General features: G+C 28.2%; 1 protein-coding gene across 1 annotated transcript; it reads right to left on the bottom strand.

Moving 5' to 3' along the window:
* Positions 1 to 14,731: 14,731 nt before the first annotated feature.
* LOC119668738 (tRNA selenocysteine 1-associated protein 1-like) lies at positions 14,732 to 16,339 on the bottom strand. The gene is made up of 2 exons (XM_038078350.1): positions 16,199 to 16,339; positions 14,732 to 15,730 (listed from the first exon to the last, which is right to left on the bottom strand). The coding sequence occupies exons 1-2, from the start codon at positions 16,238 to 16,240 to the stop codon at positions 14,819 to 14,821; spliced, it is 954 nt and encodes a 317-aa protein (XP_037934278.1). The 5' UTR covers positions 16,241 to 16,339; the 3' UTR covers positions 14,732 to 14,818.
* Positions 16,340 to 17,181: the final 842 nt, after the last annotated feature.

The raw sequence follows: 17,181 nt of genomic DNA, 5'->3' as shown, positions 1-17,181 counted from the left end.
ATATCTGACATGGCTATATAACTTATGACTTTCATTGCAATGTAACGTCACGCTTTCTGTCGTGTCTTTTGTTGGGGTATCACTGTGGGCCAATAAGTTTTAATAATAACTGCATTCAACTGCTTCGAAGTGTGGCAAAAAACAACAAGTCTCTTTTTAAAGTCTCTAATTCGTAAGCCGACAAAAACACCTCTTTTGAGACTTGTGGTTTTTTGCTGCACTTTGAAGCGGTCGATCACACCTAATATTATATAAAAAACTTCAGGTTAAAAAAGAACATATTAACTCACACTAATTTATTTAAACAACAAAATAAGGCTTAATTTAAATATTATTTTATTGATTTTTATACAAAAAGAAATATTTATTAATTGGATAATTTATCATTAAAATAGTAAGTATATAATTATACTATATTACATTATTATATTATATTATCATTATTATAGGTTACCACTTTTATTTGATAGTGTCTGCGATCATGTGGGTGATTCATCGCAACAAGTGGGGTTATTTCACAAGAGTATTGTTTGCAGCTCAGGATATCTTTCTGACAAAATATATACTGAGAGTATATAGTATATAGAGTATTTTTTAAGAGAGTGCAATTTCGCCTTAATCGATATTAAAAAAACATGATATTATTATTAGGTGAATATATTATATATAAAAAAAGTATGTAAAATTTATATTGTAAAATTTTACTTTTACAGAAATAGTATGGAGCTATTTTGATTTAATATCAGCTTTTAAATACAAGCCCATCCAATAACTCGCACTTTACTTCATTCGTTCTTTCCGCAATCCCCTTTCTCATCTGCAATTTTCGTGATCCCAATAAATATTTTCAAAAACCACTGATAATAGTTACTTGGCTATATCCGACTTTTTGACTATATCAGTTGTATAGTTGGTCAAGTTCACTTGAATTCTTGATTTCGGATTTTAAAAATATTGAGCTAAATAAAATTTTAAATTTTAAGCTGGATAGATAAAATTTATATTTTTGAAAAAAATAAAAAAAAATAGAAAAAGCATAATATGTGACAAATACTTCGAACAGCTTTTTAAAAATCTCAATTGAAATGTGTTAAACGATATAAAATAAAACAAAAAAGTTAGAAATGAAATGTTTGCCTTGGTCTTAACATGACTTCCGACACTTTTCCGGGATCAAATGTAAAGCAGAATTTATAAATACTCAAAATAGAAAAAGTCCTTTTTACAGAGAAACTTTAATAAATACGTCGTGCTTCAATACAAAGCACCATAAAAGAAATAAAAAAATATATATAGAGTAAAAGCGTAAAAAATAGTCAGGATTCATTCAATTTTTTTTTCCTGTTCCTCCAATGTTGTATGAGGAAAAATATGACTGCAGTAGAAATTCATTAAAAAGTTCATTTCAGCAAATAGCGGAAGCAAAAATTAATCAGCAAATGGAATTTTTCCTTTTGTAAGGATTAACGTATCCTTTATAGCGTACAACAAACATTGCGATTACTTTTCGTACTCGTACGCTAATTACGAAAATAATTTTCAACGAAATTAGAACAAAAAATAGAAAGAAGTTCAATTTCAACTAAATTTTTTAAGAACAAAGTCAGCATTTTCAGTCATTTTCATTAAAATCTATAAAACTATACTAAAGTTGTACGGAAGTGTGAATTACTTAGATCAGGTTCATTGTAATATATAAGGTTTCTCAAAACTGAATGTGTGAATTACCTTCAAATGGTTATTAGCTTTGTTTTCTGATAAGAGATAACGAAAGACAGTAAGACTCTCCAAGGACTTTAAAGTTATGACTGAAAAATGAAGTAATCTTGGGAATATCATAAAGACTTTATGACAAGTACTTAGTATACTTTGAAGCTTTCAAAAATAGATACATTTAACAATTAAAGTTAGTAAAAAATAGAGAACATATAATAGAGTTTGCCGTATATATGTAATGTACAAGGCTTAGTCTGGAATATGAACAGCAGGAGGAATCAAAACAAAGTTTTCATTTTTTATAATAATAAAGTAGTAAAATAAAAAGATAAAAATAGACTCATTTTTTTTATTATATTATATTATTCATATATAATATATGTGTGTTTTATTAAATACAAAATATGTTTTAACAATTAAAATAAAATTTGTTCGACTTGCTTTGTCGATATCTTCCTTTCTACTAGTGCTTTTCTACTGTTTCTCTTCTAACACTTCGTTTTTAAAAGCATTGCCAATCTTACATATATATATTTATTTTATATTTATAATATAATTATATTATATTATGCTGTTATATTTATTATTCATTATATTATATAAAATTTGAGGCACCGAACGTAACTGAACGGAAAACATTATATTTTGATGATGAATTTGTTAAATGAAGAAACAAAACAAATAAGAGTTTTTATATTTTCATATCCTACCACAACTTGAAAAATAGATCCTTACATCAAATTGTCTAAATTTTATTTTAATTAGTTTCACTGCACACGCATAAGCCAAGCCCTCTAATATTTAAGATTACATTTACCCAATGGGTCTAGTTTTTATACTACAGTAATGTCTTCGTCACATATTTAAGGGAGCAGGAGGTTCTTGTCCCACCCCTGCTTGTGCCCTATGTACATATGTACAGACACACATTCAAAACAAGTTGCACTTACAAATTCACTAATTAATGGACGTGGTATAGTCAACCCAAACTAAAAATGGATTGATGATATCATAAAAAAAAGTAAAGATTTCGGTAACTTTTGCAGCAGACTCTATAAAATGGAACATGCACCTACTCTAAGTATTATATCCTAGTAAATATACTTTTCTGAACATGAGCAACGTATATAGATGGATGTAACACCTCATTCAACCATATTATGTTTTATTTTAAGTAAGTAATATTAGAAAATTAGTTATTAAACTCAGAGAAAAATATATTAACATTGTAATAATAATACTTGCTTTTCAGATATCGATTAAATTTCTATCTGGCTATTGGTGTGAAATACATTATTTAAATAGCGGTTTGGATCCTTGGACGTGATGCTTTACGTATTCCCACAATAAGTGGACACAAATGGCTTGAACTATATGGTCAATTTACATGTGAATCCTTTGACAAAAGCTAGGTTTGATCAGAGATAATGAAATAATTTTATCATTGCGGGTCTGACATATGTCAAATTAGAGCCACACATTGGATAACACTTTAGTTAAGATTTATTATCTGCTTGGATATGGATGAAAACTATTGAATAGGTAATGTTGAATAAAAATGTTCTCATTAAATTAATTAGAAAATCCATATTTTATGGGTTAAGTATTTTACTAGTATTTTCTTATTAAAATTATTTAAGTAAATATTGAAAAATTCTTTAACATCACAGATAATATATTTTTAATTAATATGTAAATGAGATTTTCGGTTAGATGAAGTTCATTCTTCCTTTTGCAAACGGAATGCTAAAGACTTTAATGACAGTAGCTAAAATCTCATTAGCTACAAAAATAGAATAAAAATTGATGTATGAATAAATAACTCAAAATGAGTATCTCATGAATTTCTTATCTATAAATACAAAAACAAAAAAAAAATGATGTCATTAGTATTCCATTAATGACAATAGCATAAAGGTAAACGTAATATAACATAAATTGAGGAGGAAAATTAATTAAAATAAATGTATTAGTAAATAATGCTGTATTATATTGTACTTTTTCCTCAATTTTTATTTCATTAAATACAAAAATAATTAATTTTAATATTAAATAAATGTATTATAAAAAATTATTATCACTAATAAAATATTAGTGCATTTTTTTATACTAATAAGAAACAACCATTACTATTATGATTTTATATACATATACAGAGTGTTTTGTACCGACATGCATTAATTTTGGGTAGTGATTCTTTGTTCCAAGGATTGAAAATAATCGTATGGAAATTATTTTCTACATTTATCAAAATACAGAGTATTAAAGAAAACTCAGCCCAAAGAAATTATACAGTTAAAAAACAGCTTATATCTTATAATGACTCATCTAAATACCTTTTATACTACTTTTTAATCCATTAATACTTGAATTTGAGATCTGATATGTTTTCGTGCTTAAATCGATTCAGTTGTTTAGTTTCTTTTTTTTTTAAATAATTAAATAATATGTAATTTTTTTAGTACACTTTTTATAAATCAATACCTTATTATCTTCTAAACAGTTTTTGCTCTGGAGTTTTTCTTCCTGCAATTACCTTTTGGAGCATGCTTTCCCCGATTTTTTTCATTAGTACTCTAAAGCACTGGAAAATTTATGTATAACTGTTGAAAAAGGACGATTACAGGATATAATGAAAAAAATTCTTTGTCCAATAATAGGTTAATGATGTATGAAAAATTTTCCAAAAAATAAAACAACATGAAATAAATATTACTCTTAAACCGTTTTAATTATGAAGACATATTAGCAAAAGCAGGACATAATCACTCTGACTGTGTGCTCACAATTGACATATAGGGCTTATAATTATTAAAGTTTAAGTTATATAGTAACTCTATAAAATGTAGTTCTCTAAAATGCAGTATATTTAAAAAGTAATGTAAAATTTAAAACAAAGTTAAAAAAATGTGGTAAGATTTATTGCATTAGCTATATAATCGATAGATCATATTTTTGATTAAAGATTTGATATGATTATAAGAAATTAAAAATGTTTATAAAAACGTATCGCATAGAGTAGTGTTCTCATTATGAGGTTTAAGCAACGCAAGGAGCAATTTGGTTGGCTAATGGGTCAACTCGAAATAATACGTAAATTGGCATTGTTAAGTTTGATCTCGGAGATCTCACCGTTTACGAGCTAATATCGTCATATTATTATAATCTGAAGTGCAATTGAAAGTGAGGTTTTGAGAGGGCGTTCCGAGAACACAACCATTTGATGGTTGTTCCTGCGTATAAGATATCAAATTGAAGTACATTCAATCGACGGAAAATAACTGAATTTAAATAAAGTAATTCTAAATTATAGTAATTTAAAATAGTTTTAAGGATATTTTTTTTTATTTTAGAGTATTTGTGAGTTAATTTTTTTAATTATTTCTGTTTTAAAAAAAGGCTTATGTGAATAAAATAAAATAAAAGCTTATAATTTAGTTAAATATCGACTATATTTATATAGACTATATATAATACAAATAAAAATAAAAAATAATTTTTATGGTTTTATTTTTTTTTATTCACAAAAGTCTTTTTATAGTTGTTTTTTTTTTGGAATAAGTTAGTAGCTCTATAAAATCAACTATTCTATGAAATTTACAGTATCGTATTGTCTATATCATCCTTAAAACTATTTAGAGATTTTTTTCATGTTTTATAAATAAAAATATTTTATTATTTTTCCTTTTAATTTCAAGCTTATTTTTATTCATTTGATTAATAATAATTGTTCTTTATTTCTTTCCAGATTTTATGGTTATGATTATTATTCGAATGTGTCCTTGGTTTCTTCTAAGTAATACTGAATAAATATTTGTTTTTATGTTTTCGTCCTTTATAATTTCTAATCCTTTTTTTTTGGTAATTTTATTGGTTGTTAAAAAGTTAGTATTTAATCCTGTTAGGGGTCAGTCACTGTTATTGATAAATCTCTTTAAATTTGTAAAGCTTCTGAAAACGAATGACTGACATTTATCAAGCTTTGCACATCTGCTGGTTTTGAGATTCTTTTATTTTAAGTGTCAAAAGTGCTAAAGCCACGTCAGGATACAGTTTTTGTCTTCAGTTGTACGCGTCTGTAAAATTTTATGGTGTTTAAGGATATGCAAACATTTGCATTTTTTGGAATTCCTCGATTTTAGCATTTGAATTCTATCTTCTTTCAACGTTATCTTTATTTTAGTAATTTTGCACGAATTTATTTTGCACATAAAAAATGTTAACAACTTTTTTATTTGAAAAATGTAATGCAATAAATAAGAAAATCTATATCGAAGTATAAATTAGTTTAGGTAAAATACTGGTGAAAAAATTAAACAAAAGACAAATTAAATGAAAATTTAAGTTAAATGTATTTAAAATTATATTTAAATATTTAAAATATATTAAAATATTATCGCCAAATGGGAGCTACAATCTTTAGTGTACTAATCAAAGGATATTATATTTATCGACGGCATTGATATAATACGAAATACAGTGATCGATATAAACAATTCACTATTAAGACTTGACAGTAGTAACCAAAAAAGCACACCTTGAACTCTATATGAACAAAGGCAAAATGATAATAAAAAAAAATATGACGACTAGGTTCTATTCTAATATGTAGGAGAAATGGGCAATCCATTTAAAATACTATTCGTAAATTTTACATATAGTAACTGCGGAATTAGAACTTGATTTATTATCATAGTAAAATAAAACTTTTTCTATTCTTAGTCAGAATCCAGAGTTATTTAACGTGGTTACGTGTATTGAAGGCTCAACACCACGGTGTTCTAAAAACAACTCGTATCAAGATAATATGGCTATAAGCGGCCTATTAGAAATTCCAAAGAATTTCCACCGGCACCAATTCAAGTTATGTGTTTGGCAACTTACCCCATAGTAAGAAGCGTGACCTACCGATACCACTGCTGATCTTTGGGTGGTAGCACCTGGTGTGAATATGCAGCTTCATGCCGAATGAAAATAATATAAAATTTTTCTTCCCGCGTAAGCCATCACAACACTACCAACCTTGATCAGGGCAGCCGAAACTGCGGGCACTGACCCTCGTAATATCAGATACACACTTCATATCGAGTGTCGCAAGTGAATCTCACTCACTACCTTCAACACTCCAAACATTGTCTGAATAGTGCCGGGATTATTGGCGCCTCATAAGAAAGGCGCCTCATACCTTACCTTGGGAATATTTTGACTCCTTCACCGCAGGCGATCTATTGCCAGTCACTAACAAAGTCACTACTGGCAATCTAAAAAAACAATAGCTCTGACCTTCCTTGTAGATCTTCATTAGAGCCAATAAACAAGTCGATCTCATTGTTACAATGAACAGTAGTTATGAAATTCCTTGTGGATAGCAAAATCTTTGTATTCTAAGCTTTTAAATTATTTTCTTTTTTATTTACTTTGATTTTAATTTATATATTTACATATATGTATATAAAATTAATTTCTATATTACTTTATTAGTGGCAATGCATAATGTTGGTGAAACCTCAATGTTATCAAATAATTGATGAGCTTAATTATAAACATTTTCACTCACTGTAACTATCTAGCTTTCACACAATAATGTCTGCTTAATGAATGAAAGGATCTTTTTTCAAATTCCATATAGCACTTAGTCTACAGTATTTCTAAAATTAAAATTCCTAGCGAAACATATATGAAATTCTTCGAAATTGTGATTATTAGGTTGCAGCAAGCTACCAAAAAATTGAGTCTGCAATCAAGTAATCCATCCAACCCTTCACGTGAGTAAGTTAGTCTTGTTGTATGTGCTTTCTGTACTCGTAACTATCTGTCCATCTAATTCACTGTCAGTTTGTCCATCAGTGTTTAACCAAAATGCCTCGCTTGGCTTTGTGGTCACGATATGGAATGCCTTGCTGAGTTAATTGCTGTTGCTGTTGCTTTTGCTGCTGCTCTTATTGTTAGTGATAGCAACAAATAAAGATGATGCCACTCTATGCTTAATCCAGCAAAAACAGGCTCATTCCGTGTCTGGTATGGTGTGTTGAGTTCCACAATCCTGTTGCTTTCTGGTATTTGCATGCTGCGAATTATGTTGTCAATTGCCACGTTGGAAAATGAATGCAGCCGCATTGAAATTGAATTTTTGGAAATGCAAAATTCGTAATAGCCAAAACCGAAACCAAAACTTTGGCAAACGTCAGACAAAGCAACAAAAACCTGACATAAGTCGAAATGAAAAGTGAAAAAAGTTCAATTGATGCATTTTCAAACTATTGCATAAAAGATCTGCATCTAATCCTGAGAAAATCAATTTCTCTTCTTTTTTATCTAGAGAATTTCAATTGAAAATGACATTTCCGTTGCATTCACAAAAACTTGGTTACAGTAAAAATGCATTTGTGGAATGTTAGATAGCATAAACTACTCACAACAGTGTTAAACTTTTCTTTATTGAATTTATTTTTGCAAGATAAAACAAATTTTAATAGGTATATTAAGAAAATAAGGTATTCGATCAAAATATTAAAACAATAAATTTAATTATTAATGCAGAATTTAAAAATTTTTCCTATGCTTTAAAGTCGGTTTGTGGCACTTTGATGAGAATTTTTGACGCATCAAAAAACCTCAATTCTATCTATCATTTAATATATCATATTACATTATATCATGTATCCTATAGTTCCGATTTATTTCATTAGTATGTAATATAGTGCCGAGGCCAAACGCGTTAGTGGAAACTGTTACAGGACTCAGGATATAATATCTGTTGATATTTTCTTTCACATAGCATGTTTCTCCTAACACAGACGGATGCAGACGATGGACACCTTATTTAATTATTTATTAATTTATTTATTTATATATTTATATAGTTATTTTTCAATTGTTGTTTTAATTATTTATATAGATACTTATTTATTCATTTACTTTTAGTTACTTTAGTTATATATCGATATTCACATTAATTGAGTCAGGTTACTGTATGTGAGTAGGATATACCATAATGCTAAGTATATCTACAGTGTTAATTCCCACCAGTGTTGGCTATCTACCAGTGACTACCTGGTCCAGGTATTGTCATTGAACAATATACTGAGGGCATGAAGCAGTAGTTTTGAGCACAAAGAAAAATATGACGATTGAAAAAAAAATCAATCAATAAATATTTATTTTTTAGACTGTGCCAAGTTCTTTTCCAGATAAATTATAGTATTAAGTTCAAGTTGTATTAATATTTTTAAACGATTTTAAAAATAAAAACTGTATAAACCAAAATATCGTAATATGAACATAATATATGATGTATAATATATATCTACTATTCATTTCTTTCTTTTCATTTTTTAAATTATGTTAAATATATAAGAAAGATAGGAATTTTCAGAGTTCTTGATTCCAAAATATTATAGTATAATTATACTAATGCTATTCTTATTCAAACAATTTGCAAGAGAGTTCGATTATCACCGAATAATTTGTATTCGCCAGAAGGATGGAATATCAAATTATTCGAATAAAGTGAATATCATTAATTTCTATGAAACCATAGTTATCTTTAAAATTTGTTGATTGATTGATATCTTAATAAAATAAACTATAATTATCTAGTTATATACTTTACAATCACACATCAATCCTTATAACAAAATCCTATTCACATAAGGACATTATAGAGACATTGTTAAATACTAATTCTACGCTATTAGAAAAACTTTTTTACCTTTTAAAAACACTAAATATTTGCATTTAAATATATATGGATAAAAATATCTTTAAGATGTGAGATAGGTATGTACGTAGGTGTACCTTACGAATATACCAAATGTATCTATGTAAACTTTTGAAAGCGAACACTGACAGCTGACAATTATTGAAGTACCAGAAAGGAAATAATGTGCTTAAACTTGATGAACTGTGTTAGTTACTGCACTTCAATATTTTCACTGAACTCCGAAAGACTGAGTCATTAAAATGGATGCAAATATGAGAAATCTAGGTCAAATGGAAAAATCGTATTTGTGTTTATAAGAAAATGTAATGCAGTTACGAGGTCATTAGGCGGGAATTTCTTCGGAAGTAATTATAAAAGTGAAGTTGTAGTGGAAGTAGGAAAAATGAAATGAAATGATAGCATTAAAAAAAATAAAAAAGAAGTTTTGACAGCTGAATGAGTTGGGTTATTAACATAGGAAAGAAAGTTTTAGCTTAGATAAGAAAAAATACCTAAATAATTATTCAACCAAGTATATGGTATATTTCTTTAAATATTAATAAAGCCTAATTATTTTCCATTTCATTCGTGCATTATAAAGATTGAATTTTCTAAAGTAATGAGGTCTATTTTCGCTTGATATATATGTAAACTCTCAAAATTGTCGCTCCCGGCATAATGAAAATCCATAGGTAAGTATTTTGCAAGAGCATCATTTGTATTTCATTGAAAATGAAGCTCATTACTGAAGGATATTCGATTTTCATAGTGCGTTGAACTGTGCAATCGTACAGATGAAGATATAACACAAACCGATCATGTAGTATGTCACCACTAGACGTTTTCTCTGTAGTATTATACAAAAAATTATGTTTATACAGACGATATATCCGCTAAATTATGGCCGATCTATTACCAGCTATGTACCATTAAATCATCAAAAACTACTTGAAAAATATCCGTTACTTCAAGATTTCAAGCTTTGATCAGAAATTATACCAGTTAGTTGCTTTTACTAAAGAAAAACCTCTTCAGCACTATGGTATGGGTGCTGACAGGTCACTGTGTAGTAGGAAGTCATACTATGACATTGGGTGTACCTTTTAATAACATTTGTTGTGGTTGTGCATCTGATGATGAGGAGCAATCCGTTTTTCATTTTCTTTATCAAAGCCTATGTTTGACAAATAGAAAATTAAAAATCTTTAAGGCAGGATTTATTACTGTCTTAAATGAACTGTTAACCAATTTAGGGACTTTGCCAAGTCCACATCGGTTCACTTTCACTTAAATAGTGGAGTTGTGCCTTTCAATGTTATCTTTCTTTTGGAAGTTCTTTTGGTCAGGGTATAATGATAATTGATGAACAACGTTAATTCATGCTAGCACAATGGATCACTATTTGAGTCCAAGTCCGATTTGGGATAGAAGGGTGCTACTACAATGTGATATAACATCCACCTTCACCACTATTCTAGCTGACCACTGATTTGCTTTAAAAACTGAAAAAACAAATAACCATCATTTCGTTTTTTATTGTTCATATGTTATAAATAATATGCATATAGTATATATAATATGCATATAATTTACATATAACGAATATATTATACATAATATACATAAGTATAATATACTACTATTGTCCACTTCCGCTAGTGGAGCATAGAGCCTTAATAATATTTCTAAAACTGACTTTATTTGATGTTTATTTGTAGATATCAATTCATGTATATCGTGCTTCAGCTAACTCAGTCTCGACCGTTCTCCTTCACATTATCGCTGGCACACTAGGTCTTTTGCAATCTTGTGGATGCCATACTAATGCTTGACTCGCTATGTAATCTCTCGGCTGTCCAAACGTATGGCCTATCCACTTTCACTTTCTTATGCTTATCTTATTCTATCTCATAAATATAATATAGTCAACAATAACTATTGATTTATATGAATATTTTAAATATATTCCAGATAATTATGTATATTATATATCATTCGAATTCCTCAAAACGTATAAAGGAGTTAATTTTTATGCAGACAGAAGTATTATTACAATATATAGTGTCATGAAGGTGAGAATGATTACACCCTTATACACTCTACGTGAATCTTTGAATCTTTGATTTTTGTTTACAAGACTTTGTGTTAAAAGTAAAATTATTATTTTAATTTAATTTTAAAAAAATTTTTTGAATATATGTACTCCAATAATATACTTTATATTTTCACTGCGATATTCTTGCATGCTCATGTGCTATTTCATTTAACTCGTTTTACATGCATTGCATTTAATTAATATTCCATCTTCTGGCTTGGAAAATTCTAAAGTGCATATTTACTTAAGTAAATTCCTTCGTTTGCTTTAACATTTGAATACATCTAAATGCATGTCAAGGATTTTGCCAATTTAAATGTTTAGTACTGCAGTTCCTAACCATTTTTAAAAATCACTTTCCTTTATATTTCGAACTACAGAAGAGTCTAAGCATTTGTGGTTAAATTTCCTTTTTATTATTAAATATTTGCATATATGCAGTTTTCATACTTGAATGCATTTATTCTCAATGCTTTTTGAGGTTTGTTCTTATGAATTGATATCTGAATAAATGGGTACGCATTAAGGATTGAAATACAAAACAAACGAAAAGGTTCTTCAGAAGCAAATATGTGTTAAATGAAAATAAATTTTAAATTAATAAGCATTAATCATGGATGGCTTTAAGTAAAATGAAAGCTTTGGAAATAGAATTTTTAGTAATTAATTAAAAAAAATTTATCGTTATTTACCAGTTTTCTACATGTTATTCATAGAGTCATTTGTTCAGATTCTTAATAAAAATCTAGTACTTTTTTTAATCTCTATTTCGACAAGCCAATTTTTGTTCTTTTTCCATTAGACTGTATAAAACATTGACTGATTTCAATATCAGTTAATGAATATATTTTGTTGTCTTCCATTTCATCTCGTTTTACCCTGATCTATGTTTAATCGTTAACATTTATAGATATCACTATTCACTATAAGCCATATTAAAACTATGTGATACAATAATTTAATGCATATAATTGAAGAAACTTTTCCAACAGTATCAGTATCTCTCCCCACTGCTGTTCAGAACGACACTAGATAATGATCTTTAACAAGGCTGAACTTCACGGACGATGTATGCAGTCTAAATTATATGAAAAGCTAAAGCACTTGATATATACCGATTATGTTGTGTGGAATTTTTCCAATCAGAGTGAAAAACAGAGTATGCTTATCTCACTAATAAACGTCTCTTTGAAGGCTGTTCTTAAAATTAATACGTCAAAATCAAAAGCTATAAGTGTCTGCAGTCAAAATTGAACTGCCTTTAACGTTTATGATTATGATATTGATGATGTTGACGATTGGGTGGCACTTTGTTAGATGTGTGTAATCGCCTTCAAAAAGCGAAACGTACCTACCAACATCTCCTAGGTAACTAAAGCGAAAATTTTCAACGGCTGTATAAATATCATCTTATTATATGAGTGTGAAACATGGTATATAACAAACAACGTCATTAACAAAATGCAATCATTTTTAAATCGATGTTTACGGCGCATTTTACATATTTGCTAGCCACATATCATCAGTAATGCCAAATTGTTATACTAAATTATAACAAAAAGAAAAAATATGGTTGGCTTTGTCATACCCTAAGAAAGGATACGCACAGCATAGTTCCTGCAGCCTTATAATCGAACCCGTATGAATCAAGAAGAGGACGTCCAAATATAACATGGAAGCCAATAATATTCACCGAATCATTCAACTCCTTTAAGGATCTTAGATACAAAGAGTAGGAGTAGCACAGAGTAGGAAAAACTTGAATTTTTTTGTATATAGCTGAAGTGCTTAGACATAACATCAATTTATAATTGTATATACTCGTGGAACATGTCATAATATATAATTAGAGAAACAAGAATGCCGTAGAGGTCTCTCTAGAAACTACATGTCTCAATTCAGATTACTATAATAAATTGAGTCCAAGCATTGAATAAAGCAAGATTAATCGTTACATTATTTAAGGATGGTAAAAATAATTTATATAACTTGTATTTAATGGTACAAACATAAAATTGCTTTTAAATAAATATTTCTCTAATTTTCCATAACCTATAATAGCACGACAAAGCTCAAAACTGATTTTACTTGCAGTTCTTGAGTGTTAAAATCCATAACAATCTAGAATCGATTCTGGACTATTTTTTTTAAATCAGACTATTATTACTTATTTTTAATATTACATTAAATGAAAAAATAATAGCGATTAAGTTTACTTAAGTATCTAAGTGTGATATACATCAAATACCAATTTAAGTTGATTAAATGGTTTTCAAACAAAAATAACACTATATACTTCCAATAATTCTCTGTTATTATTTAAATATGACGCTTGCTAATTACAACACCCCAAATATGTTTATTAGAGAGTACTGTTGCAAACTCAGAGGATTTTGATAAACACGCTCTCTTATCCTGAGGTTTCTAATCTTAAGAGTGTGAAAGCAATATATATATATAATTTTTTAAGCATATAAAAATGAGTATCAAAATTGGATATACTGGTCTTAATTCTCAAGACAAGTTTTTTTTATCTCCTATGACACTCATATTATATTTGTTGAAAATTATTTAATAATTGTTAATTGAAAATTATATGAAATAAAAATTAACTCTGTTGAATTTAAATAAATGTACTTAAGTTTTCAAAAACGTTATGTTATATTATTTTATTGATATTTTAGTATTTGAGTAGGATAAATATTAAAGAAAAATGATTCAATTAGCGCTATCAACTAATTCATTAGTGTTTACAATATTTATGTAAGTTATATATGAGAGTCCAGCAGTAGCAGTGGTTAAGTTGAGCAGTCAAGTAAAGGCCGGTCAAGCAGTTTTATAGTCAAGCAGTAATGGCAGTAGTGTGAAGTCAGCAGTCGGCAGTTGTAGAGTACGGTCGTGTATATTTATAATTGGCGCTTATCTTCTACGTTTGATATATTTATTATTTTTATTATTAGAGTATATTTTAATTATATTATATTTTTTTTTAAAAATAATTATTTCATGGGCTAATTGGTCAGTTATTAAATAAATTTTATTATTTAGTTTTATAAGATTTTTATAGTCGAAATATTGGACAATAAAAATCTTATAAAACTAAATAATAAAATTTATTTAATAACTGACCGATTAGCCCGTGAAATAATTATTTTTAAAAAAAAATTTCTTTTGGTCATTAAAACATTTAATTATTATATTATATTAATTATTGGAGCTTGTCTTTTATATTTATATCACATGTTATTTAATATATAACTTTTGTGTTAAATTATTATTTAGTTTGGAGTGTTGTCAGTAAAATACTATTCTTTATCACTACCTTTCTCTTCAACTTCTTCCTCAGCAAGAACTTTTTTCAATTCTTTTATTAAAATTTGTATTCCTTTTTCTTGACTTTTTAATGTTAACTTATTAGTTTGCAGTTCCATTGGCGTGTTGTCTACTATTTTGAGCTTTAGTCCGTTTTTATTACCAAATCGTGGAGTTTCCTTTAACATTTGATAAGCAGCGTTTAAATCGCTTTTATCTTTAAAACGTATAAAAGCCAATTCTTTTGGAGTATTATGCTCCGAACGCGGTAATTTTGCGCCTACGTATGAAGCAAACCTCTTAGAGAAGAAATCATCCAGGTCTTGTTCCTTTGTTCGTCCCAAAACATTTCTTAATCGTAAAGTGAAAAATGTTATATTTGGTTGAGAAGATACTTGTTGCATTGCCCCTGCCGCGTTACGTATAACTAAAGGCATGCCATCTCGACCAAATCCAATGTAACCTTTTATGACACTAATAGCTTGCTGCTTATCTTGTTGATTATCAAATTCAGCAAAGCCGTAACATTTTGATATACCACAATTATTCTTTACTAAATAAAAGCGCTTTAAATTTAGTTGTTTTTCGACAAATAGCTCTTCTATATCGCATTCTTTAATTTCACTTCTAAGATTACCCATCCATATTCCAAAATATGGTCTTCGATCTTCTACTACACTACCACAAACATTCAAGAAAAATTTAGTTACTGGTTTAACGCCAGGAATTGGCTTGTTGTCATATTCGTACAAAATAGTTTGAGCATCCTTCACAGTTTTAAATTGAAGGAAACCATAAAGTGGCTCGCCGAGTACTCTGTTTGTTATAACAACCACATCAAGTAACGGGAAACCCATACCAGTAAATAACTCTTGTAGATATTCTTTTGACATGAAGGGTTTAAGCTGAAAATTAAGGATGAAGTATATAAATATAATGAATGAAATGTTTCCAAATTGTAGAAATTTATATATATAGGTGTATATATGTATATATATATAGGTCTAAAATATGCGTAAACAATTCAAAAAATTTTTCATCAGACAATTTTTATTTGGACAATATATTAATAAACCTCAAGAAGATGGGGCAAATGTGGAAATCGATAGGAGGGAATCGGTTGCCACAATTCAGTTGTTAATATGCCTCAAATTTGTCATATAAAATATATATGCGTCTTATATACATAAGTAGATATTTATTTATCTTAAAAAAATTTTACATTACTCCATTTTTTTTTTTTGTGATTCAACGAATTTTAATGAATTTCTGTACTATCGTATAAACGTTGTAAAAGTAAACATATATATTTTGTTTATTATATATTTTTAATGTTAAAATAAATGGAAATAAATAAAAATTGGTTTACTTACATTTCCTATCCATAAATGACTTAATTCCACTATTCCGTCCATTCTTATAATTTTATTCTAATGAAATTATTCCACAAACCGTGGTCTCGCAAATCATGTACTAAGCTTATTGACAATGATTCATCGCTTTATATTTTGCTATTTTCTTTAAATCACAATAGGTTCCTTATTTTATTATTTGTAGTGCACTCAATCAAAATTCACAATAATCCCAAACTTGTGTCTATATATCATTTTAATGGTGTTTTCGATTAGTAAATCTGGATTCAATCTAAATTTACCTCGATTTATCAAAATTTGTTGCTCAATCAAACATTTTTAGAGTAATCCCATATTTTTGTCGTAGTGTTAGTAGATATTTATATTTTTAATAAATACATGTGTGGAAACAAATCACACTTTATTTGTCAAGTCATTAAAACACCTGTTAATTTCAGAGTAATCTTGCTATACTGACGAAATATCTAAAGCACTTTTAAGGTAGCTGTCAATCAGTCAGCTGTTAAACGATAAACAAAAATGTTGATTTTAATCATTTTAAAAATGTATAGAGTAAAACTACATATTGTTTTACTTTTATAGCAAAAGAAAGATATTGTAACCGAAATAGTACGAGTAGAAGATAATTATAAAGCAACAATAAAGATTTTAGGAATATTCCGAATATGGCAACACTTTAAGCTAATGTAGCTTATCCGTCTTACAATTGGATTATGAAAAAATATAGGGACGAGTCAATTGCTGAAGAGACATCCGCAACTTGTATTTAAGTCAAACACGAATTTTTGTGGAGCAATCATTTGATCGTTGAAAGGAAGATGGAGAATACTTTATAAGAAGAGCGACATGGATGTTTACAACATGCCGCATGTGATAATAGCGTGTGAAATTCTTCACAATATTGTGAAGATATCTAAACAACATTGTAATTCCTCATGGATGTGGAAAGAGTCCACGGTAAAAGTAAATATTCCCAACCTGAA

Source organism: Teleopsis dalmanni, chromosome 1, assembly GCF_002237135.1.
Source record: "Teleopsis dalmanni isolate 2A chromosome 1, ASM223713v2, whole genome shotgun sequence".
In the NCBI taxonomy this organism is placed as follows: domain Eukaryota; kingdom Metazoa; phylum Arthropoda; class Insecta; order Diptera; family Diopsidae; genus Teleopsis; species Teleopsis dalmanni.
Note: the sequence above shows the minus strand (reverse complement) of the source record. Positions and strands in the feature narration are given on the sequence as shown.

Bases quoted from the DNA above. Each gene is read 5' to 3' on its own strand.
- LOC119668738 (XM_038078350.1), bottom strand. From the start codon at position 16,240: ATGGACGGAATAGTGGAATTAAGTCATTTATGGATAGGAAAT. The intron at 15,731-16,198 runs GTAAGTAAACCA...CTTAATTTTCAG, and splicing joins GTCATTTATGGATAGGAAAT to CTTAAACCCTTCATGTCAAA.